We start from the raw sequence: 21,230 nt of genomic DNA, 5'->3' as shown, positions 1-21,230 counted from the left end.
TGGATTCACCGGCGCCTCCGCTGGTAGTCACAGAAAAACGGCTTTAATTCCGGACGAAACAGATGTTGATAAGCTGAAATATAAAAACAAACAAACACAAACGCGCTTCGTTCGGACAAAACCGGCTGTAATTCTGAAGGAAAACGGTGTTTATGCGCTGGTGTACAAAACAACAAACACAAACGCGCTTCCTACGGACAGAAAACGGTTTTAACTCCCCACAAAACAAAGGTGTTTAAGCGCTGAAGTACAAAAACAACCAAACACAAACGCGCTTCGTGCGGACAGAAAACGGTTTTAATTCTGGACAAAAAAGGTGTTTATGCGCTGGAGTACAAAACAAACAAACTAAAACAGGCTTCGGACACCAGTAGCAGAAGTTTCCTAGTAACAGACTTCGAAAACAAGCACGGATTTACATTAGTAAACACAAGCGCTTTTTTACGATAGACAAAATAAAACTCAATATTAACTACAAGCGGAAGATTAACGTTTAAATTATACGTTTAAAATATACGTATATAAAAAGTTATTTAGCTAATGGCTACAAACAAACAACGGCGGCGTGCTTTACACCACTGCATCCGACGCTTTGCATTACGCTTGGTGATGTAAGGCTTGGATGCAGCTGCTCAGCCATGGAAACCCATTCAATAAAGCTCTCTACACACTGTTCTTGAGCTAATCTGAAGGCCACATGAAGTTTGGAGGTCTGTAGCGATTGACTCTGCAGAAAGTTGGCGACCTCTGCACACTATGCGCCTCAGCATCCGCTGACCCCGCTCTGTCATTTTACATGTCACTGAGAGATTTGCCAGCCATATTTAAAAAAAATATTTACAAGGATGCAAAGGGACAGGAACACAAACTCCTTGTTTTCTGCCTCTGAGATGCCTGATTTAAGCTTCAGCTTAACTGCATTAACTGTAATTAATTGGTAATTAATTGCAATGGTAATTAATTGGTGTAACAAACTTCCCCTGTCTGTTCGTAAATCTGAGACGATTAAAAACTCACCTGTTTACTAAGCACTTTGGCTGAGCAATAACATGCACTTACTAACCGTCTATATCTTATTAAAAAAACATTTGTTCTATCTGAGTTTCAGCAGATTTGTATCCTTGGACTTTTGTCTACTTAAACTAGAGTAGAGAAATCTGTGAAAGCACTTCTGTAAGTCATTCTGTATAAGAGCTAAATATATATAATACATTATACATTAGCTTATACATTCTGTATAAGAGCTAAATGCCGAAAATGTTAATGTAATTTTAGATAAGGTCTCTAACAAGAGATAAAGAATTGAGGATACACCAGATGCAGTTTCTTCTTAACAGGTTTTCTTAACAAAGCTTGGTTCTCATTAAAAACTTGTGTTTCATAAAACTTTTATCATGTTTTGTCTTTTATTAGTTGACTGAATGGGTACTAGACGACTGGTCTGGTGGAGAAGAAGTACTTCCATAATACCAAACAACAGAAACTCCAACAGATTACAGAAGAATAGTTAGTGTACTGGTAGCTCATATGATTGATAATCATGAGTATGTGTGTTTCATACTCTTTTTAATTTTTTTGCTCTTTTACTACATTACAATTGCATGTAAATTACTAGTTTAATCTCTCCTCCAAATCAACATCACATTAAAGCAATAAGAGAAGAGTATGCTCTTGGGATAGTGATGCTATTCCCTTTCCTCAGGGATCCATATGCTAAAAAAGGCAATGTAATTAAAGTGACATCGGTTTGAGTTTTGACATTGACGTTGCCATACAAGCTTTCACACAAAAAAAAAATTTGATTAGCTTTATCACACATTTAGGGAATTAGCTGAAAATATTTGAGCTTACATTTCTTAACCCATTCGATATTTAATGTTCATATTATGTTGCAAATGAATGTTTGTACAACTTTATAAATAACTGTAAGGGAGATAATAAATGTTGTGAAAATTTGTTTGTTTATGGGTGTTGATTATTCTAATTTTTATTAACATCTTACTTTGACTGCTTTGAAAGTGTTAAATTAACTTTGGAGAGTGTGGAGCTATATAAACCCTGAAAAAGTGTTAAAATAAACTATGTAGGAGTTAATTTAACCAGTGGTGTATAAAGTACCGGAAGGCCATACTTGAGTAAAAGTACAAGTATCTTACCAGAAATTTACTTTGATAGAAGTAAAAGTCACCTTTTAGAATATTACTTGAGTAAAAGTCTAAAAGTATCTGATGTATAACGTACTTAAGTATCAAAAGTAATTTGATATTAAATGTACTTAAGTATTAAAAGTAGAAGTAAAAGTAAATGCTAGTATAAATGGAAGCGGTCATTTTAAATATAAAGATTGTTTTTTTAAGCCTGTAAACCACCTTAACAATTAACCTCTTTAACCTGTTCCTTTCATCTGAACATGATTTGTGTCAATTCATGATCATAATCAACTGTTGACATCACCTGTTTGAAATCATGACATTATTTGGTTGTTTTTTTAACTTATTACTAGCCCTAAATGTTCCTGTTCCAACGTTTTTAGAATGTGAGTCGATGTAAATGTAAGAAACACTGCATCTATTTTATTTGCATTTTCTATACTGTCCCATTTTTTTATTTGGGTAGTATATTTCAATAACAAAAAATTATTTTGGCATAATTAATTTAAAGCAAAACTCAAGAGAGTTTAACAAAACGTGTGGCACTTTTATCCCTTTAATGATCTGTTCAACCATTAATTTAAATCAAAATATTTGAGTAAAATAAGCTGTATTTAAATAATCTTTTTTGAGCTGTATCTACTCACTGAATGGCATGTGTTAAACTAAAAAAATATTGGTATTCTTACTTTAAGAAAACACCATTTCTAACTTGAAGCCAACAGCTGAAAAATCATTAATAATAAGTTGGATAAGTTGAGTTCTTGTTGAGATCATTACAGGGTTAAAGACGTGCTGCATGTTCTTCAGCACCATGAATCTCTCCTCTACTGGTCTAATACAGAAGTTATCTGAGGAAATATTTGTCCGTAGGTGAGTTTTTAAAAATAATGGACGTGTCTTCATGAGTTTTGCAGTCAATGAATTCCAAACAAATTTAGTGAAACGTTTTATTTGTGGTTGGAATGTAATGGGTAAAAATGGTAGGTAGATATCTGAACAATGTTAATGCTAATAATATTAAAAAACCGCTGATGCTGCAGCTTTACTTTGTTAATCATTGTGAACTTACATCAGTGTGTTGGACGGGGAGCTTCTGAAATCTCCATATTTGCGTGTCTTTGGGTGAACGACGCACTTTTAGAAAACTCCGATAGCTTTTAGAGAACGTTTGCACATGCGCATTAATGTGTTTAACCACCGTGTAACTCACAAGCGCAGGTGCAGTCCGTCACACATCTCACATCATTTAACTTTCATTCTGTAGTAACGAGTAACGAATTTACATACAGCGAATGTAACGGAGTAAAAGTACACAATTTCTTTAGAAAATGTAGTGGAGTAAAAGTGAAAGTTGCCGAAAATTTTTATACTCCAGTAAAGTACAAGTACTTCAAAAAACTACTTAAGTACTGTAACGAAGTATTATTACTTCGTTACTATACACCACTGAATTTAACAGTAAACTTTTTGCTGTGTAGAATATGTCAGAATGCACCATGTTGAAACTGAGTGAGTAAGAATAGTAGACATTCACATCAGATTTTTAGGTCAGTTTCAACAGTTGCTTCAAACTATTCAAGAATAAGAATGAGAATGATTTATATCTTTCATCATTCTTTCATAGACTAAAATTACATGCCAAACTGAAACAACGTGGAATAAAACCTCACACCACATTGATTTATCAGATGGTAACACTCCTATATCTTACATTACAGCAATAGACACAGTTCATACAGTTTACATGCAGTCTTTCTTAATATTTACTAACATATCTGGATGAACTTTTGAACTTTAGATTCAATTTTAGATTATCAAATTACTTTTGATACTTAGTACATTAAACATCATATACTTCAAGACTTACTCAAGTAATATTCTAAAAGGTGACTTTTACTTCTATCAAAGGACATTTCTAGTAAGATGCTTGTACTTTTACTCAAGTATGGCTTTCAGGTACTTTATACACCACTGCACATTTTGCTGTTCAGTGTGAATTTATTTCTTTGCTTATTTCTGATTGGCTTTTTGAGTCATATAAAACAGGCAGACTGCTTTGAGCAGCTCAGTAGCGCAGACAGGTTCTGTCAGTGTGAACAGGAGAGGCGATTACATATCAGGGCAATTTAAAACACTTCTTTGAGTTTAAACTCACTTCCACATGGTAACGTTTGCTTAACGTGGTGATTTGTTGCTTAATATTACTTACGTTTAATATTTTTAAAATTCTTTTATTAGCAGTTATCTGCTAGTTAGTAGCAGCTAATCTGCCAGACTTAACTTTGCTTGATACCTTTCTGTATGTTTTTGTGTGAATTTTGCATCTAATAAACATACATTGTAAGATAACCTATAATGCAGAGTTTTCTGAATTCAAACAAATCAACCGAACTTGCCTTCTGAGGGCTCCTCCATGTCGAGTCAGACACCACCAGTTTATTTCTTTACCTCATATTTCAATTAAACCAGTATCACTAGCTCTGTTGTCATCGTCCCTCCACAAATCAAGCCCTGAATAAAGTTCTGGATTTAAAAATATGATTAACGACATGCCCACCCATTATTTTTTACTGTCCCCTCCAAGCAAAGCAGTCCAGAACCGGGGCTGCTGCTGTGTGTCAATGGGCTTGAAAACCTTAACAGGAGTCGGGCGTCTTTTGTGAACAATATCTATGCAACATCTTATGTAAACCGCTGCGCTACCTCTTTGCTCAAATGCAAAAGTATATATACATGAAGTTAGGTGTAACATGAGTACAGAATATTTTAGAATAGGAGAAATAAAATAGAATTCTAAAGTTGACTGTATTGATAATAGGTCTATATGGTTGAGAGAGTGCCATGCATGAGGAGGTATTTATTAAAGCAGTAATTATGACTATCTATATTCTTGGTAGAAAGAAGGTTCAACACTTACATACTCCAGTGATCACTGTCAGTGATCTTAGCGTTTGTTGTCATTTTGCATAAACACAAAGTACTAGCCCTAAATTGCCCCCGTCCCAACTTTTTTGGAATGTGTTGCAGGCCTAAAATGCAGGAATGGAGGTATATTAAAAAATGAAATGAAGTTAAGCAGACAAAACATGAAATATCTTGGATTCAAACTGTCTGCAATCAAATAAAAGTCAATTATTTTATTTTATTTGCATTTTTCATACTGTCCCAACTTTTTCTGATTTGGGGTTGTACATACAGATACTCCCAGCACTTCAGGTAAGTAAAGGGAATACTTTAATTTAAGTATATTAATGCATAGCAGCTATATGTAATAATAAGTAAAGCAATGCAAGTATTCTAAAGGGCTTGATCATTTTACTCCAGACTTTAATTTAATTAAAACTGACATTACCAACCTGACCACCAGCAGCCATGCCTTATTTGCAGAGCCGCCTAACCACTTCTTTAGTCGGCATGAGATATATTTTTTATTATATAACATAATTTTTTATTATATAATGTATATTTCATTTTATTATATTATATTATTATATATAGTTCACTTTAAATAAAGTTCACTTTATATGGGCAATATCCTCCTGAGACCCAGCAATTTTCTTTTTTCTCCTCTGTGGTGGACATGTGTCTGAGATCTCTAACTCAAGCACTATTTATGCAATCCAAAAATCCAAAAATCCAAAAAACTACTTCCTGTTATACCATGCATGATGCTGTAAATGCTGTGTGATGTGATCTTTAGGTGACTATTTAAGTAAATGCAGTTTAATGCAGTTTAAAAGACCACCCTGTCTTTTTTTTAACGATTGGTGGCAGTAATGCACAATATAATAATTTTCCAACTGCGATAAAACACAAAGAAGAAGATGCCGAAAAGTAAGTAGTATGATGACCATGTCATTCTACTAAAACGCCATATAAGTAAGTATTTTGTGCAAATATTTCATCACATTTTCTACACGTTTCATTATATTTTCTCATGTGTTCGCACACGTACTCTGTAAATTTGGTTAGCTGGCTAGCTCACATCATCCCAAACAAACAATTCTGCGTGACTAAAAAGCAAACACTTAACAGCTGTACAAGTTAATTTTCTAACGGATTGTTCTTTCTGAAGGTGACAAGCAGTCGGATGTAAACATCATGTCGGTGTCTGGAGTGCGAGTGGCTGGACTCGGACAAATAACTGACTATCTGTTCATCGCCAGCAGGAAGACAGCCGAAGACAGCTCCGTTTTAATCCGCTTTAAAATGACCTGCATCATAAACGCTACCCAGGAATTTAGCACGACACGCATTTCGTCAGCTGAATATATGCAGGTACCCGTGGCTGATTCTTCTGGAGCCTTGCTACAAGAACATTTTGATTCAGTTTCAGATAAAATAAAGCAGATCAGAGAAGAGTCTGGTAGAGTGTTAGTGCACTGCAATGCCGGAGTGAGTCGCTCTGCAGCGCTTTGTCTCGCTTACCTTATAAAGCACTGCGATATGTCGCTGCTTGATGCACACAGAATGGTGAAGGCATGTAGACCGATCATTAGACCGAACAGTGGTTTTTGGAAGCAGCTAATTGATTATGAGCGCTCATTACGAGGATTCAGCTCAGTAGTCATGGTGCCGTCGCCCTTGGGACAAATTCCAGACTTATATGAGAAGGAAATCCGAGATTTAACACCAGTTTGAACATTTGACATTAATTTCTGAATAATAAAATCTAAAGTTGGTTTCATATTTGATTTGCTCTATGTTGTTTTTTAAATCTGCATTTTATTAGCTGAGGTAAATGAGCGATAGTTTGTATAATATATAGCATTTTCCTAAATATATTTTTATCAGTATTGATGATAGTTATTAACTATGTAATTAATTTATTATGTAATAATGATATTAAAAGTAATTATGTTATTTAGGATGAAGTGCCTTAAAATGTATCTTTTTCACATATATAACCTGCGCTATAGGCATAGAAATCAGAAAGGATGTGCTGTTCACCATTGGGATAAATGTGAACATTAAATGCATCTGACAGCAGTGAGAAAATATTGGTCCAAAAGCTGTACATTACAGGACAAAACCAAAAAAGGTGAGCTACAGTGCCCTCTGCAGTTTTGCATTTATCACACAAAGGCGAAACAGAAGCATATATTTTACTTAATCTGGTTTTTGAAAAGTAGAATCTGTGAAGCACTTTGAATTGTATTAATCTATACTTTGAGTTAATAGTGCATTATGGAACTCTAGACAAGCTTTCACTCCAGTCCCCAAGCCTAATGCCTTTGATCTGTGGGTGACTCCTTATCCCAACAACTAATGTCTCCAAGGCAATGTCGAAAAGTAAAGGAGACAGAGGGTCCCCCGTCTCACTCCGGTTTTGCCGGAAACAAAGCGCGTTTGTGTTTGTTTGTTTTTGTAGTTCAGCGCTTAAACACCTTTGTTTTGTGGGGAGTTAAAACCGTTTTCTGTCTGTAGGAACCGCGTTTTGTTTATTTGTCTTGTACATGAGCGCTAAACACCGTTTTCCTTTAGAATTACAGCCGTTTTATCCGAACGAAGCGCGTTTGTGTTGTTTGGTTGTTGGTTTTTGTATTTCAGCTCATCATCGCCTGTTTCGTCCGGAATTAAAGCCGTTTTTCTGTGACTACCAGCAGAAGCGCCGGTGAAACCAACATAAACATCAACTTCAACTCATCTTCTAAAGCTAAGTACTGTTATTATGGCCCCAGCAGGAGCTTTATATCCCTGTTCCGAGTGCAACATGTTCAGTTATTCCTTCTCCGTGTTTAGTGATAACTTTATGTGTGATAAGTGTACATTAGTTGTTAGTCTGACGGAGAAGATCTCAGTGTTAGAAGGGCGCATTCGGGCGTTAGAACAGACTACTACTAGTGAGGGCTTAGTTTCAGCTGTAGCAGTCTCGAATGCCAGCAGTTCAGGTACAGAACCCCAGACTCCGGCATTAGAGTCCTCACAGCGGGGCGACTGGGTGACGTCTCGGCGACATAGTCGTAGGGCAAAGCACCAACCATCTCAGTTGCACGTGTCCAACAGGTTTTCCCCACTCAGTGACCCACCCGCTGAGAAGCCTGTTAATGTAAGTGCTCTGGTTATAGGAGATTCTCAGCTCCGACACGTGCGTATTGCAACCCCCATAGAGACACCAGCAACCATAGTCACTTGTATTCTGGGGGCCAGGGCGCCTGACATCAGAGCAAATCTGAAAGTGCTGGCTAATGCTAATCGTAGATTTTCGAAGATTGTTATCCACGTCGACACTAATGATGTTCGCTTACGGCAGTCTGAGGTTACTAAGAGTAATGTTAAAGAGGTGTGTGAGTTAGCTAGGTCGATGTCTGAGGCAGTAGTGTGCTCTGGCCCCTTACCGATTCGACCCAGTGGCGAAACCTACAGCAGGTTGTTGTCGCTGAACCGCTGGATGTCTAAATGGTGCTCAGAAAACTGCATTGATTTTGTAGATAACTGGTCCACCTTTGAGGGAAGGCCTGGTCTTTTGCTGCGGGATGGTGTCCACCCCACGTGGGAGGGTTCTGCTTGCATTTCTTGCAGCATAGGTGACAGGCTTTACCACCGCGTTAGTGTAGCGGCAGATAGTGTTAAATGACTATCCAGAGCCAAGACTAGGCAGCAGACAAACAGGCCTAACCGACTGTCTGCGAGTCGCCATCGGACGTCACCCGGAATCCTTAGGTCACAAACCATTGAGACTGTGTCTGTTTACCGTGGCAGGTGTAAGCCAAAACTAAATCAAAAAGTATGTCATAATAACTTAATTAAAATTAATCTAAATGAGCATCATGAAAACCCTAGTAAGGCTAAACTAAAGTTAGGACTTCTAAACATCAGGTCACTTGCATGCAAAACAGTAATTGCAATTGAAATAATTACAGATAATTGTCTTAGTGCACTTTGTTTAACCGAGACCTGGGCTAGACCTGATGAGTATCTAAGTTTAAATGAAGCATCTCCTCCGGGTTACAGTTATGAACATAAGCCACGTCTTAGTGGTCGTGGTGGAGGAATAGCCACAATTTATGATAAAGACATAGGTCTTACTGTAAAATCATCTCCCATAACAAACTCGTTTGAAGTTCTTATCTCTGACATAGCCAATAAATGTTCATCTGATAAAACTAGTATGTTTAAACTGGTTACTGTTTATCGACCCCCTGGCCCTTACTCAGAATTTCTTAACGAATTTGCCGATTTTCTTTCTAAATTAGTCTTATCAACTAAGAAAGCTTTAATTGTAATCCACTCAAAATTGCGTTTGATTCTATTTTAGAATCCTTAGGCATCACCCAAAATGTAATGGGACCCACTCACTGCTGTAAACATACCTTAGATTTAATACTTACTTATGGTATAAACATAGACAAGCTGGAAATTGTACCACAGAATGACTTAATTTCTGATCACTCCCTACTAATTTATGAAGTGTCCCTGTCCAATAAGGTACAGCAACCAAATCGTTTTAAATGTAAGCGCACTATTACATCTGCAACTGCAGCAGCGTTCATAAACTGCCTACCAGAATTACCAAATAGATCAGCATCAGAACCTAAAGAACTAGATCAGGCAACTCAAAACCTAGAGACCGTACTGCACACAACCTTAGATAACGTAGCCCCACTCAAAACTAAACTGATTAGAGAGAAAAAACTTGCTCCATGGTACAATGACCACACATGCGCACTTAAACAAGCAGCACGGAAATTAGAACGCAAGTGGCGTCACACTACACTGGAGGTGTATAAGATTGCTTGGAAAGATGCTCTAACTGAGTATAAACATGCACTTATAAAAGCTAAATCTTTATATTATTCGTCCCTAATAGAGAAAAATAAAAACAATCCTAGATTCCTTTTTGAGACAGTGTCCAAATTAACTAAAAACGTCAATGAAACTGAATCTAATATACCGCCCGACTGTACCAGCAATGATTTTTAAAAATTCTTTAATGACAAGATAGAAAAAATACGACTTCAGAGTCAAAGTGTGTCACTTGCCAATGTTAAGTATGAGCAGCATTGGTGATAATAGTAACGAGTTAATCCAACTAAATTCCTTTAATCCAATCTCCCAAAATGAACTAACTGTGTTGATTAAATCATCAAAGTCATCATCGTGTATACTCGATCCTGTTCCAACTCGTTTACTTAAAGATTTACTCCCAGCTATTGTAGAGCCCCTGCTTACATTAATCAATGCATCCCTTAGCCTTGGGTATGTACCTAAATTGTTTAAAAGTGCCGTTATTAAACCCCTGATTAAAAAACCTAATCTTGATCCACATGTACTAGCTTATTATAGGCCAATTTCAAACCTTCCTTTTGTCTCTAAAATATTAGAAAAAGTAGTTTCCAAACAATTATGTTCTTATTTGAATGAAAATTGTATTCATGAAAAATTTCAATCAGGATTTAGACCCAATCATAGTACCGAAACCGCATTAATTAGAGTAGTTAACGAGTTGTTAATGTCTTCTGATAATGGATGTGTCTCTTTTCTTGTTCTGTTAGACCTTAGCGCAGCGTTTGATACGGTCGATCATAACATTTTACTGGAGAGGCTAGAAAATACAGTAGGTGTTAAAGGACTCGCACTCTCTTGGTTTCAATCATATCTGACTGACCGCTCTCAATTTGTTTATGTAAATAATAAATGCTCGGAAACTACAAAAGTAAAGTGTGGTGTTCCACAGGGGTCGGTACTTGGACCGCTATTATTTACACTCTATATGCTTCCACTAGGTGAAATTATTCATAAACATGGCATAAATTTTCACTTATATGCAGATGACACACTGCTGTATATATCAGCCAAACCAAATGATACTGACACAATCAGTAAGATTGAAGATTGTGTAAACGACATAAAAAACTGGATGTCGTGTAATTTTCTTTTACTTAATTCAGATAAAACTGAGGTTTTACTTGTTGGCTCTAAAACTGCAAGAGACAAGTGCTAACCTGGTGCTTAACCTAAACACTTTCTCTGTTACTCCCAGCCCAGATGTAAAAAACTTGGGTGTCACAATAGATTCAGATCTTTCCTTTGATACACACATTAATAATATTACTAGAGTTGCTTTCTATCATTTGCGTAATATCTCTAAAATAAGAAATATACTATCTGCTAATGACGCTGAAAAACTGATCCATGCGTTTATAACTTCTCGGTTAGATTATTGTAATGCTCTTCTAACTGGATGCTCTGGTAGATCCATACACAAACTCCAGTTAGTTCAAAATGCAGCAGCTCGAGTGCTAACTAGAACTAAAAAATTTGATCATATTAGTCCTGTTCTATCATCTCTACACTGGCTGCCAGTTAAATTCCGCATTGATTACAAAATACTTTTACTAACCTATAAAGCGCTACATGGTCTGGCTCCACAGTATCTGAGTGAACTTATTAATCACTACAGCCCAGCGTGTCCACTTCGTTCACAAGATGCAGGGTTACTTATAGTTCCTAAAATTAAAAAGACCACAGCTGGTGGAAGAGCATTTTCTTACAAAGCTCCACAACTTTGGAATAATCTTCCTGCCTCTGTTCGGGATTCGGACACAGTCTCAATGTTTAAGTCTAGACTGAAAACATATTTATTTTCTCAGGCTTTTGATTAATATAGACAAAGGCGCAGAGCTTGGGGGTTCTTGGTCATAGAAACTTGTGGTGATCAGGGATGTTGGGTTGCTGTCGTTCTGCCTCTCTTGTCCGATCACTCCGGTTTGGGTAGGAGAGGTGGGCGCTGATGTCCTATGAAAGCCTTCATGACCTTGTTACCTGCTCGCTCTCACTTTTAGTTATGCTGTAATAATTAGGGCTGCCGGAGTCTAAACTCTCTGTAAAACTGTTTTACTCAACTAGCATTGTACATTATTAACTACATTCTTTGTTGTTTTACTCCAAAGGCATTCTGATGGAAACCTGTTTACCCGCCGAGGTTAAGGATTAAAGTCGAGACTGCCGTGATAACTATAACTATGCTGCTCCTGCCGGATGTGACGGGTCTGGAGTAATTGCACCAAGAATGACAAGAAATCACTACAGACTTTATTGAAGACTAGAGCGAAGAACAACTCTATTATTATTTATCTATTTATCTATTTATTACCAGTTATAACTTTTAGATCATTTAATTCTGTGTTTGTATGCTCCGTGTAAATCGTGTATTTATTTAAAGTATCCTCCAGGCCACCCAAGAAGGATGGGCCCTGCTTAGTCTGGTTCCTCTCAAGGTTTCTTCCTGTAATTTTCAGGGAGTTTTTCCTTGCCACAGTCGCCCTCGGCTTGCTCAACAGGGGTTTTTTGTATCTGTTGGTCCTGGATTTTGTAAAGTTGCTTTGAGACAATGTCTATTGTAAAAAGCGCTATATAAATAAAGTTGACTTGACTTAAAGTTGACTTGACTCCTCGGTGGAGATCAATAGGTTCTGAGTGATCACCATTTGTCAATACCACTGAAGTTGGGCACAAGTACAACATCTTAACACAGTTAATGAAAAAGTCACCAAACCCAAACGTAGAGAACATTAAGGAGTAAACGCACATTAGATATTTAAGACATGGTTAACACTGCTTCTCTAGTTGGCTTGTGAAATGAATCTTCCATTGGGCATTTATTTAAGATTGTCTCTTAAAAATGAAAATAAAACTCTGGAGTGATATACAGTCATGTGAAAAAGTTAGGTCACCCCATGAGAACCTTTGTCTTTTTGAACATATTTAAACAAATGGGCATTTGAGCTTCATTTAAACAGTATTGAGAGATGGAGCTTATATAACTAAACAAATAAAACTGAAAAAATACTTTTAAACTCAAGTTGTAAAATGCAATTAACAAAAATGGAAATTTATTGTGAGAAAAAGTTAGGACACCCTATGCCCTAATAGCTGGTATTTCCCCCTTTGGCTGAAATAACCTCAATTAGACGTTACATATAACCATCTAACAGTCTCTGACATCGACTGGGAAAAAGATTTTCCCACTCCTCAATGCAGAATTTCTTCAGCTGTGTGAGGTTTGAGGGGTTTTAAATCACCCCACAGCATCTCAATAGGATTAAGATCCAGGCTTTGACTTGGCCAATCCAGAGCTCTTCATTTCTTTCTTTTGAGCCATTCCTTGGAGGATTTACTGGAATGTTTTGGGTCATTGTCATGCTGCATGGTCCACTTCCGCTTCAGCTTCAGTTTGTCAGCCCCAAACCATGACATTTCAACTTCCATGCTTCAGAGTTGGTATGAGGTTCTTGTGCTCAAATGCTGTGTTTGGTTTGCTCTGTTACTGTGACCAAATAATTCAACTTTGGATTCATTTGTCCAAAACACATTGTTCCAGAAGTCGTGGTCTTTGTCTAGGTGTTCTCTGGCAAACTTTAGTCTTGCCCTGATGTTTTTTTGACAGCAAGGGTTTCCTCCTTGCACATATCCCATGAAAATCAAACTTGTGCAGTCTCTTTCTGATGGTAGAATCATATTGTAAATTTTTATTTGTATTGCTTGTTTTTATACTGTTAGTAAATGTTGTATGTTGTATGTATGCAAGAAGTTGTTGTCTGATGTGAGCTGCTATAACAAAGAAATTTCCTGCAAAGGATCAATAAAGTATCTATCTATTTATCCATCCATCCATCCATCCATCACTATGTGGGGGTGTCCTAACTTTTTCCTCACAATAAATTTCAGTTTTGTTCATTACATTTTACAACTTGTTTAAAAGTAATTTTTTTAACATTTTTTGTTTAGTTATATAAGCTTGAGGCATAACATTATGACCACTGACAGGTAAAGTGAATAACACTGATTACCCCTTCATCATGGCACCTGTTAGTGGGTGGGATATATTAGGCAGCAAATAAACATTTTATCGAGTTTGACTAGGGCAAAATTGTGATAGCTAGACAATTGGGTCAGAGCATCTCCAAACCTGCAGCTCTTGTGTGGTGTTCCCGGTCTGCAGTGGTCAGTATCTTTCAAAACCGGCACCAGGGTCATGGGCGGCCAAGGCTCATTGATGCACGTAGGGAGCGAAGGCTGGCCCGTGTGGTCCGATCCAACAGACGAGCTACTGTAGCTGAAATTGCTGAGGAACTTATTGCAATGTATGGGGCTGCATAGTCGCAGATGTGCCCATGCTGCTGACCCCTGTCCACAGCCAAAAGCTCCAACAATGGGCATGTGAGCATCGGAACTGGACCACGGAGCAATGGAAGAAAGGTGGCCTGGTCTGATGAATTATGTTTTCTTTTACATCACGTGGCCGGGTGCATGTGCATCGCTTACCTGGGGAACACATGGCACCAGAATGCACTTTTGGAAGAAAGCAAGACGGTGGAGGCAGTGTGATGCTTTGGGCAATGTTCTGCTAGGAAACTTTGGGTCCTGCCATCCATGTGGATGTTACTTTGACACATACCAGCTACCTAAGCATTGTTGCAGACCATGTACACCCTTTCATGGTAATGGTGTTCTCTGATAGCTGTAGCCTCTTTCAACAGGATAATGCACCTTGTCACAAAGCAAAAACGGTTCAGTAATGGTTTGAGGGGCACAACAATGAGTTTGAGGTGTTGACTTGGCCTCCAAATTCCCCAGATCTCAATCCAATCGAGCATCTGTGGGATGTGCTGGACAAACAAGTCCAATCCATGGAGGCCCCACCTCGCAACTTACAGGAGTAAAAGGGTCTGCTGCAAACATCTTGGTGCCAGATACCACAGCACACCTTCAGGGTTCTAGTGGAGTCCATGCCTCGACGGGTCAGGGCAGTTTTGGCAGCAAAAGGGGGACCAACACAATATTAGGAATGTGGTCATAAGGTTATGCCTGTCAGTGTATATCACAAGTAATTGTCGTGCCAGCTTTGAAAGTAACAACTGCAATCACACATTTGCAAACATTTATTTTTACATCATTGTGAAGGAATTTTGGCCCACTCTTCTTAGCAGAATTGTTTTACTTTGTCTACATTAGACCTGCCTAAAGTCTTGCGACAGCATCATAATTGTAATCAGGCCAGGACATATTCAATTTTTTTAAGTTATTCTGAGACTGACTTGATTGTGTGCTTCAGATCATTGTCCCACTTCATATCCCAACTGCACTTAATCTTTGGGTTAAAACTGTCAGGCAGACATTCTTCCTCAGGATTTTTTGATGAAAAGTGAAATTCATGGTTCCACTAATTACGACGTCGTCCAGGTCCTGCAGAATCAAAGCAGCCCCAGACCATTACCACCACCATGTTTGACTGTTGGGATTATGTTCCTAACGTGAAATGGAGTGTTAGTTTCAAGCTATACGTATCAGGCCCATTGTCTTCCAAAAAATGCCACCTTTGATTTATCCGTCCACAGAATATTATCCCAGAAGTCTTGGGGTCATCCAGATGTTTTTGGCTAATGTGAGATAAGCCTTTGTGTTCTTTTTGGTCAGCAGTGGTTTGTGAGTTGCAGCTTTCCCATTGATGCCATTTTGCCTAGTCTTTCTTATTGTGAAATCATGTACATTAACTGAGGCAAGTGATTCCTACAGTTTTTTAGATTTTTGTCTGAATTCTTTTGTGACCTTGATGTGTCATCAATGCAATATTGGTGAAATCTTGGTAGGCCAGCTACTTGGAACAGTTCACCATTGTTCCAAGTTTTTTTTTTCATATGTGGATATTTTCACAGTTGTTATAGTCTGAGAGCTTTAGCAATGGCTTACCCTTTCCAGAAGTAGATTTCAGTAACCTTGTTTCATATCTGTGTATACAGTATATAAGGTGACTCAGGTTAAAAAGTTCCAATCAACTGACACTGTGACAAACCTGTTTGGATGAGGGTAGGCCCAAGTTTGTTTTGCACTCAAGCACAGTGCAAAGGATGGTAAAATAAGCAAAGAAAAAAATCCCCAAGTATCACTGTTGGAGAGAAAGAAAATTTGCATCTTCACCAAGTTCACCAAGTTTCCAAAACTACAATCAAATGACACTTCCATGCCAACAGAATATTTGGAAAGTTTGCCAATAAAAGCTTTTCCTTTTACTAACCACAAACCTAAACACCTGGAGTTTCCTAAATGCTACTAGGAATTTGACTGGAGTCATGTTCTTTGGTCAAATTAAACAAAAAATATCTTTTTGGCAAAATATAGACAGTCAAGCCGGAAAGTCTGTACACCCCTTTCACTTTCTCCACGTTTGATTACATTACAGACTCATTCTATAATAGATTGAGTTCATTTTTGACACAATATTCCACACAAAATAGCCCACAAGGACAAAGTGAAAGCATGTTTTTAGACATTTGTGCTAATTTATAAAAAATCAAAATGTAAAATGTCATATGTGTGCACACACTTTGACACACAAAAGTGAGCTGAGGTGCATTTTGTTTTCACTGATACTGCTTGAGATGTTTCTACAAATTAATTGGAGTCCACCTGTGGTAAATTCATTCAATTGATTGGACATGATTGGGGACCAATCACTTATTAGCCAACCCTTATAAGGTCCCATAGTTGACAGTTTATATCAGAGCAAACTCCAGGCCATGGGGTCAAAGGGATTATCTGCAGACCTCAGAAACAGGATTGTGTCAAGGCATAGATCTGGGGAAGGGTACAGAAAAATTGCTGCAGCTTTACAGGTCCCAAAGAGCACAGTGGCCACCATTATTCAGCCACTGCTTAGTGAAAGACACATGACAGCCCGCTTGGAGTTTGCCAAAAGTCACCTAGAGAACTCTCAAACCATGAGTAACAAGATTCTCTGGTTTGATGAAACCAAAATTGAACTTTTTGGACTGAATACCAAGTGTCACGTCTGGAGGAATCCAGGCACCGCTTATCATGTGGCTAATGCCATCCCTACAGTGAAGCATGGCGATGGCAGCATCATGATGTGGGTATGTTTTTCAGCAGCGAGACTGGGGTGACTAGTCCTGATAGAGGGGAAGATGAATGCCGCTAAATACACCAAGATCCTTGACAAAACCTTCTCCAGAGCGCTCTGGACCTCAGACTGGGGCGAAGGTTTACCTTTCAACATGACAACGACCCGAAGTACACAGCCAATAGAACAAAGGAGTGGCTTCAGAGAAAGTCTGCAAATGTCCTTAAGTGGCCCAGCCAGAGCCAAGACCTGATGGCTGTGTACGAACGCTCCCCATCCAATTTGACAGAGCTTGCAAGGATATGCCAAGAGGAATGGGCAAAAATTTCCAGAAACAAGTGTGCCAAGCTCGTAGCTTCTTTCCCAAGACGCCTTGAAGCTGTAATTGCTGCCAAAGGTGCATCAACCAAGTATTAAGCTAAGGGTGTGTACAGATATTTACATTTACATTTTCAGCATTTAGCAGACGCTTTTATCCAAAGCGACTTACACAGTGAGCGGAACACAATGAGCAATTGAGGGTTAAGGGCCTTGCTCAGGGACCCAACAGTGGCAACTTGGTGGTGGCGGGGCTTGAACCGGCAACCTTCTGTTTACTAGTCCAGTACCTTAACCACTGAGCTATCACTGGCCCAGTCACTGGCCCAGCCATAGATATGTAACCCCTAAATAAACCATTTTTGTCAGTAAAATAAAATTGCATATTTTCTAAACCCTGTTTTCACTTCGTAATTATTGGTGATTGTGTGTAGATGTTTGAGGCAAAAAATAAACAACTTAATATATTACAGAATGAGTCATAATAAAACGTGAAGAAGGTGAAAGGGGTGTGCAGACTTCCGGTTTGACTGTATATGTACATGTCTGAGATGTATATGTACTAAATTAAATAGCATTAATAATTATGTAAGAAATACACTTGGTTATGGATGTTTGGCTTAATTTTTCACCCACATAAAACTTTTTTTACATTTAATTCCGGGTATAGCATATGCCTATTTATTATTACTTTATTAAGTTCACCTGAATGTTTATAACTCTAAGTCAGTGGTGTCTAAACTTTTTTCTAGGAGGGCCAGATTTGAAAAATATAAATAAATAAAAAAAATGCATATAATACGCTGTTATTTAATCATTTTATTTTCACACAGCGAACAACAACCAAATGTAAACATTCAGGTGCCAAACATGGATTGGGTTTAAACTATAACAATGCATGGCTACCTTTGGAGTATTTCCTGGCATACAGAACCATAGAATCCTGTTCTAAATTACCATTTAAATACCCATAAATACCTGAAACAATCAAGTTACCAGACAATATCTTTACTTTGTAAATCATGTTATTTACTGCTATAAAAAAGTTCAATTGTGTTAATTAATACAGTCCGTGTAAACGCTTAGTCCATATAAATATCAGATACAAATGTGTTTTTAAAAAACTACAAACATCACAAATATAAATCATGTTTACAACCATGTGATTGAATAACCTGAATAAACTGTAGAGAGCAAACGAGTTTTGCTTCTTTCTCAAACAGTAGCGGGAGGGGAGGGAGGAGGAGATAAGTGGTTTGATGGACAGGTCTAGCAGCCAATGGATATACTCGTTAAAGAGATTGAGTGATTTCATTCATCTTTTCATTAATCATTTTGATATTCGCTGCTATGGACAGACAGAGATTTATACCCAAATCAACACGTGTAAAAAAGTGAAAACCGCTAAAAGTGTTTTTAATCAGACAGCGACAATAATTTTTTTTTCTGTTTGACTGTGCTGGCGGGCCACAAGTAATACAATTTAAGACAGAAGACGCGGGCCATATAAAATCCGATTTAGAGCAGGAATGTCCAAAGTCCGGCCCGCGGGCCAATCGCGGCCCGCGGGCCGGACTTTGGACATTCCTGCTCTAAATGGTCTTTTATGGCTTTCTGTTTCTCTGGGATATAAATATGATACAGGGGTCAAATTACCTTAGTCATTAATCTAAATGGAAGCTTGGTGGCATGTATATTTGGTTATCACACAGTAGGGGTGTTCTGAAGGCAAATGTATTTCTTTATTAAAATATTTAATAAATAAATAAATTAAAGGAATTTGTGTACTAGTGTATATGTAATCTTTTTTTACATAGTAGGTTTACAAGTTTAATTGATAAAAGCTCAAAGAGGAGATATTTAGCATTTTACCATGTGAGCTTTAAATAACCCAATTTCCAGAAAACTTGGGACGCTTTGTAATAAAAAAAAAAAATTGTTAATTCTCTTGATTATTTATTTTACTGATAAAAGAAAAGAGAAAAGATTTCCAACATTTTCATTGATTTCACTTTATGGACACATTTAGAATTTTAAGCCGGCAACACACTCCAAAAAAGTTGGGACAGATCTGTTTACCCCTGTGTTCCAACATTGTTCTTTTTTTTGGTATCTGAGAACACTAATTGTTGCAGTTTTGCAAGTGCAGTTTTTGTCCATTCTTGCTTGATACGAGACTTCAGCTGCTCAACCGTCTGTGGTTGCCGTCATCTGATTCTCCCCTTCGTGTTGCACCATGCGATTTCAATAGGAGACAGATCTGGACTGAGGCAGGCCAGTCAAGCACACAAAGTCTGTGTCTACGGTTGTAGCATGTACAGAATGAAGCCTTGCTTAATGAATTTCTTGATGCAGTGGCAGATTGCGTTAGGTGGCATTGGATTTTTGAAGTACTTCCAAGCCCATGCTGTTTTATAGCATGACTGTGTCTCCTGCAACGCTGCCTAAGACACGCACATTTAACAGTAGTTTCCAACTTTGCCTTACATGAATTAAAAGCTATCCAAATTCCATGAAGAGAATCTTTTCATTATATAATAAAAAGTGGATGATGAAAGATAAAATTATTAGCGATCTTGCATTAAGAAATCTATTCTTTTTTTTAACCAAATCTGCAATTCTTTCCTAAAGTTTAGCACAAAGTGGTGAACCATGACCTGTCATACCTTGTAAAGACTGGTGGATCTTCCTTTAATACCAATAATGATTTCCTCATCCGTTACCAGTTAACATGCTTATTATGGAATGCTGTAATTTGAATATTTTATAATTATTTATCTTTAATTTTGCCCTGTCCCAATTTTTTGGAGTGTGTTGCAGGCATTAAATTTTCTTTTTACAAAATGCCTTGAAATTGATCAGTGAAAACATTTGAAAACTTTCCTGTTTTTGGCAGTTAAATAAAGGTTAAAAAGAATGACCAAATCACTCATTCTTTTTTATTCTGGCTGTGTTAATGAAAGGATCAGTTGTTAACTAGCAAGGATTTTTAAAAAAATGAATAGTCCAGCGGTTTGAGAACAGTGTTTCCCTGCACAATTGCAAGGAATGTAGGGATTTTACCAGCTACAGCCCAGTGCATTTAAAAAAACAACATGCTTCTGTAATGAATATATTCATATAGGCTCAGGAATACTTTGGAAAACATTAACATTTATAGCATTTAGCTGGTGGTCTTAGTAATACTGACCTACAGAACTAGACAACAGTCTAAAAACACAAATGAACTGAAACAATGTTCGGAAAAATCTGAATAGACTAAAAAGTAATCACAGTTTATTGCTGCATTTACAAAAGTTCAGATTTTACTAAAAGCATCTAACATTTGTGGTATTTAGCAGATATTCTTATCCAAAAAGTCTTACATCTATAACTGAATACAATTTCAGCAATAGATGGTTAAGGGCCCTGCTCATAGGCCCAAAAGTGGCAACTTAACAGTGGTGGGCTTAACCTGGCAACCTTCTGATTACTCGTCCAATACCATCACCACTGAGTTACGGACTTCTCCGGGCTCAAGTTCATCTGAGGTAAACTGATGTTCTGGTCTGACAAATTCACCTTTCAAGTTGTTTTTGGAAATAATAGATGTCATGCTTACTGGGTAAAAAAAAGGGACCATCCAAATTGTATCAAATTGATTGTTTTCATTTAAATTTTCCTGATTTTCATGACTTTTTTGGAAATGGGGTAGACGTTTGCTCTAGAGTTAAAAATGTGGATTTTTTTTAAATCAGTAATGCACGAAGCAATTAAATAAAGCTGTCGAGAGAAATACCGATGGCGCTCTTAGGCCTCGCGCAGTGGGAGGAGTTTATGTAGTTGAGGATGTGGACTAGCGTGTGGAGGGACAAGCTGTTGCTGTTGTTGTTGATTATAAAACGGATAGTTCCGGTCCT

General features: G+C 37.6%; 1 protein-coding gene across 4 annotated transcripts; it reads left to right on the top strand.

Annotated features, from left to right (window-relative positions):
- Positions 1–5,965: 5,965 nt before the first annotated feature.
- On the top strand, positions 5,966–9,093 carry zgc:153044 (uncharacterized protein LOC751678 homolog). 4 transcript variants are annotated; one of them, XM_063017868.1, is made up of 3 exons: positions 5,967–5,987; positions 6,229–6,431; positions 7,704–7,817. In XM_063017868.1, exons 1-3 carry the CDS (start codon positions 5,978–5,980, stop codon positions 7,731–7,733), a joined length of 243 nt encoding a protein of 80 aa, XP_062873938.1. In that variant the 5' UTR covers positions 5,967–5,977; the 3' UTR covers positions 7,734–7,817. The 4 variants fall into 4 exon arrangements, with proteins under 4 accessions (XP_062873937.1, XP_062873938.1, XP_062873936.1 ...); XM_063017867.1 differs by lacking the exon at positions 7,704–7,817 and having other exon boundaries at positions 5,966–6,032; positions 6,229–6,840; XM_063017866.1 differs by lacking the exon at positions 7,704–7,817 and having other exon boundaries at positions 6,229–6,840.
- The last annotated feature ends 12,137 nt before the right edge of the window (positions 9,094–21,230 follow it).

Source organism: Trichomycterus rosablanca, chromosome 21 (assembly GCF_030014385.1).
Source record: "Trichomycterus rosablanca isolate fTriRos1 chromosome 21, fTriRos1.hap1, whole genome shotgun sequence".
Lineage (NCBI taxonomy): Eukaryota > Metazoa > Chordata > Actinopteri > Siluriformes > Trichomycteridae > Trichomycterus > Trichomycterus rosablanca.
This window is presented reverse-complemented; position numbering and strand designations above follow the sequence as displayed.